This window comes from Meleagris gallopavo, chromosome 4, assembly GCF_000146605.3.
Source record: "Meleagris gallopavo isolate NT-WF06-2002-E0010 breed Aviagen turkey brand Nicholas breeding stock chromosome 4, Turkey_5.1, whole genome shotgun sequence".
NCBI classification, from domain to species: Eukaryota; Metazoa; Chordata; class Aves; order Galliformes; family Phasianidae; genus Meleagris; species Meleagris gallopavo.
Window position 1 is genome coordinate 40733782 of NC_015014.2, and position 4964 is coordinate 40738745.

General features: G+C 37.1%; 1 protein-coding gene across 1 annotated transcript in view; it reads left to right on the forward strand.

The window, feature by feature from the left end:
- FAM149A (family with sequence similarity 149 member A) overlaps positions 1 to 3559 on the forward strand; it is a 26742-nt gene extending 23183 nt beyond the window's left edge. The window contains exons 11-15 of the mRNA XM_010710064.3: positions 7 to 263; positions 601 to 724; positions 1291 to 1416; positions 1745 to 1823; positions 2316 to 3559. Of these exons, the coding sequence (XP_010708366.2) occupies positions 7 to 263; positions 601 to 724; positions 1291 to 1416; positions 1745 to 1823; positions 2316 to 2389 (660 nt within the window). The 3' untranslated portion in view covers positions 2390 to 3559. The remainder of the gene's footprint in view (positions 1 to 6; positions 264 to 600; positions 725 to 1290; positions 1417 to 1744; positions 1824 to 2315) is intronic.
- The last annotated feature ends 1405 nt before the right edge of the window (positions 3560 to 4964 follow it).

Below are 4964 nucleotides of genomic sequence, written 5' to 3' on the forward strand. Positions count from 1 at the left end.
TTCTCCCCATCTTGTTCTCCTTTCTTTTTCACCAGGAATGAACAAGAAGACAAACCACATAGCATTAGCTCCAGTGCTCCAAATTCAGTGCACACTAGTCTGGGGAGAATTGCTGATAACCATGTTCTCTCATCATCTCGGGTACTGCTGGCATCTGCTAGGAAGCTACCAAGCCATTGTAGGTTACCTTCTCTCACTTCTGATCAACTCTCCTCAAAAGCTCCTAATATGTACAATGATGAAATCCTTAGGGGGACTAAATTGTGAGTTTTTCATTTTATTTTCTGCTTTCCTCAGAACTTTACTGAACTTTCACCAGTGAAGGATTTGGGAAAATATTTGAGAACTAATCAAAGATTTATTATTTTATCTAAAATTCAGAGATAAGAATGCAGCAAGCAGAATAGCGTTTTTTGAGGAGGGGCATTTCTTTGATTATTTTTTTTTGCTTTTGTTTGTTTTTTGTTTTGTTACATTGTGCTGTTACTTTCTGTGGCTGAACTCTATTAAGAAATGTACTGCTTAATAATTTCACATCACTTCAGTGAAGAAGTCTTGAATATGAATTTTCCTAAAAGACAATCTCTTAAAATTCTGTAGGTGTGCCAGCTTGGATCGTTTATCTTCTGGTTCTGCACATACAGCTCGAAACAAGTTACCACCAATAAACTTGGAAGCTGTTAAACAGTATACTTCGGTTATACCTCGGTTGCAACAGAGCTCTGTAAGTTGTTTATTTTTGTACTGGTAAAGAACCTCTAGCTGTCTGAAGATAAGTAAATTGCTTGACATCACTAGTTGGAAAGAAGGGGGGGGAGGGAAGAAACAAAAACAGCCAACTGACCAGATTTGTATTTCTAATAATACTGATTTAAATAGCTTTCAGTGTCTTGGTCTGTCTGTCCGTGTGTAAGAAGTAGAAAATGATATTGACTGAGATTAACATTTATCAGGTTGATTCTGGCCTATTTTTAACAACAGAAAAAGTAATAAGCAACAAGAGTGGAAGTAAATTGATGTAGTATTCTTTCTCTTCAGAATACAATTTTGAATTTAGATGCAGGTAAAGTCATTTTTTCTAATGTAGGTCTTCTAGGAATTATAAAGTGGTATAGACGAGTAAAGATTCAAATCTATTTGAAAAGCATGAGTAGGTTTAAATGATCTTAATTCAGCACTTGTGGTTAGTGCATTTCTTCATTTTTTGTGCCTTTTTTAATGGCAATGTACAAATTACATTAACCAATTCAGTTGCTGTGTTCTCCCAATGCTCTTTTTGATTTTTCTCAGCATCGAGGACAATATGCTCGTAGCAGAGTCTCAAGTGCAGTACCTGGAAGTACAGAGCAACAGCCAGTCAGAGAACGAACTCTTACTGATCAGTTTTCAAGGCCCAGTACAACTCATACGTTCAGGGTATGTCATGCTGTAAACACCCATTCATGACTATTGTTGGTGAACATCTTATTTGCTGGATATCTTCTGGTTTCTTGTGTATGTGGATTTCTGCTACTTGAGGATACGGATGTTTGCAAAGCAGGACTAATGTATGAGGAAGGAATTTCCTCAAGTCTAATGCAGCAAACAGATTTTTTGAGGAAATCTGCATGGAAGAGTGCAGGTTTTAGTACTGTTTGTAGCTTTGCGGGTTGTTAATACTGACTGCTGAACTAGAACATAATAAGCAGATCATCATCAAGTAAGAATATCATACTATCAAATAGTATTTCTTTCATTTTTACAGGCAGACAGATCTCAGAAAAGATCACTAACTCCCATGGATTTTTCTAACCACAGAGGAACAAGTCAAGGATTTTTAATAGGTAAGCAAAGTAAGAATGACTTGAAAGGTGGAAGGCTAGCAAAACCTACTAACCCGTTCTGCAATGGAGAAATGAAGCACTCAAGGAAAGCCATCTCAGCATGAAAGAATAGGTCTGCTTGGCAGTATCTGCTGGGCCTCATGGGCCTCATTTTGAAGTTTACTCACACTGCTTGTTCAGAGATGCTCCTAAAAGTCCCCCAAAGGATCTTTTGGTTGTTAGAATGTGAAAAAAAATATTTCCCACTCCTCCAATACTTTAGTGGAGATTTTAGTGTATTTACAGTTATGGCAAGATTATGTGGTCTACAGGCTCATTATCTGATTATAATAATTATCTGATTGTAGTAATAATTTATATAAGAGATGCTGTGAGAATAGAGACAGGTTAGCAAGTATTGATCTGAGCAGGCTGGTGGCAGTGACTCATATATAACGCATGAATGTCTTGCTGTTTCTACCCCTATAATGAACAACATTTTATATTTTCTAGGCTCACAGCATTACTACAAATCCTTTCATAGAAATCCTCTATCTTCACGGAGGAGATTTCAGATTACTTCTTAATGAAGTCTAGGAAGAAAGAGAAGCCCTCTGCACTGAACGGAAGACTAAAGTGCTCTATTTGTCAGCTAGTATCTTGTTTGACAATGAACACATGCAGTATGCTGGTTACTGCTGAACCCTGTGATCCTCTAGAATACTTTTATTACCTTGTTTTTAAGTTGTCTACATCAGATGTTAGATTAAAAATTAGAGCAATATAGAATGAGTTCACTCTTTGCAGAGTCGAGATGCTGCTATACTTTCTTCTCAGGCACTCTTCCTCTTTCTATCTTTCCTTATGGAGTTGTTATTCTATCTGTAGAAGTAAATAAGTTATGTTTATGCTGTAAAGTCCTGTTCCAACTTTTTCATTTTTTTTTCTCAGTGTGAAAAATGTTCTGATCTATCCAGACATCAGTTCTATATATAACTTACAAACAGGAGTTAGCTGCATCTCCTATTCAACTCCTGCTCCTACATTTCTGCATTTTTATTCTGTCTGCTTATTGCAGTTGCTCTCTTGTAAAAATTTTCTGCCTTAATTTTTCTTCTTCCTTTAATTCTTTTGATATGAAATTGTTTCACTACTTCTTAAGCTGTTCTATGCTGTAGAACTGCTGGGACAAACTGTGGTTATAGGAAGCAGTGTTCTGTCAGGCCAAACATATTTGTAGATCCTGAATAATTGAACCTGCTTGCTGATGTGTGAGTAAGACAGTTTACCCATTTTTGAGATTTCTTATAAAATATTGGCTGTTACTGTACAAATTAGACCTGTTTTTGTTATGCTACCAAAATGGGAAGAAGAGACTGGGATTATTTTCTGCCCAGAGATCACAGTCCTTTCCACGTCCCTGGCTATTAATACTGTGTGCATGCAGTCAGTGATTCCTCCATCCATCATAGCCAGAAATTTAAGTAGATGTAGTAGAAGAGCTGTTGAAAACAAGAAAGAGAAAAACTTAGTTGTTTGTCTGAATAATAATTAATAATAACATCAGGTTCTTGTACTTGGAAACTAATACCAGTTCTCATCACTTCTTTTTTATGAATGCTGGAGGTTTGGTAATCCAAGACAAAGAGTTTGTAATGTATATATTTTATATCTGTACTGTTAATAAGATTTCTGGTTTGTATAAATGGTCATCAAATGCTGCATTCTTTTGAGTAAATGAAAGCATTTTTAAGTTACGCTCCTGGTTTACTGTTTCCTCCTTTAATTATGCTATTTATTCACTGTTAGTATTTTAATATAGTATCGTACAAAGCAGAAGGCTTTTTCTTTGGTATTGTATGTCAATTTAATTTAATTTGTTCAAAAATCTCAGGTCACAATTCCATGTGAGCTCAAAATTCAGACTTAAGTATTCTACAAAAGCTTGCTCCTAATGTTGTTCTTGTGAGTTCTCTCTCCTGTACTAAATAAATGTGCACAAGACGGTACGGAAAAGATTGTAAAATATATCTCTTACCATCACATGGCACTCCATGGTAACCCTGATGTTAGGTTGTGGAATAAGCGAAAAAAAGATGTTATGTGCTTGTTTAGTTCTATAATGACAGAAGTGGAAACTACCTCATTGGAGAGATCTGGCACTTCGTAAAAGAGGGAAGTTTGCTGTCACCTGTGCACCTTTGGAATTAGGTACTGGAGAGGAGAGCAGCAAAACATCTGCTTCAGGAGGTTAGTATCAAAGAAAAGATCCTGTGAATTACTGGAGGCACAATGGAGGCTATTAATGTGGCACAGGAGAGGGAACATGAAATAGATGACTATCAACTGCCAGAATTATAGTGCTTTCTATCAGATTTTGGGCTTCTGGCAGAATCATGAATTGTCCTACCCTGGTAGTCAGTGCATTGGATAGAGTTTTCCACACTTCTATTTATTTTTTATTTTGGAGGGATTTGGGAAGCAGAAATGTTTGAAGTAATGAGTTTCACTTCTCATATTAGCAGTACACCTAAGTATTTGTTTAGCACACCTCTGCACCAAGCTTCGGGCTTTGAAGCCCAGGTAGCATAAAGCTGATTATCAAGTTATTCTGCTGATGGAGGATGCCTGATCTTTTCAGCATTGACAGTGACTTTTCAAATGGAGACATACTATGATATCATTTTTGTTCAGGTGAGGGCTGTTGCCTGCTCTAAAAGTAATGCCTCCTATACTATTAAGTTGGCCCACAAGGTCAGAGGCATATGTTGGTGGTATGGCAGTGAGGATGAACTTTCACACTAATATTGTGTTACATTTTGTTGCCATGTGTCAGATGATAGCAGAGGGACAGTCTGACAAACTGACATCTGACATGGAAGTGCATTTGAAGCAATGATCTGAAACTGAATTCCTCATGTGGAAAATATGGCACCCACTAACGTTCACTTTTGCTTGCTAAATGTTTATGGAGACCAACCAGTGGATGTGAGCACAGTGTGATTGTTGGAGCATTTCAGCAGTGATGGTACCTACAATGTGTCAACTCTGCTGATGCAGATTTTTATGAGCACAGCATGCAGACTCTTGTTTGCTGCTGGTGGAAAATGCATACCTAATGGTGGTGACTATGTTGGAAAACACTGTTTTGTAGTTGAGAAT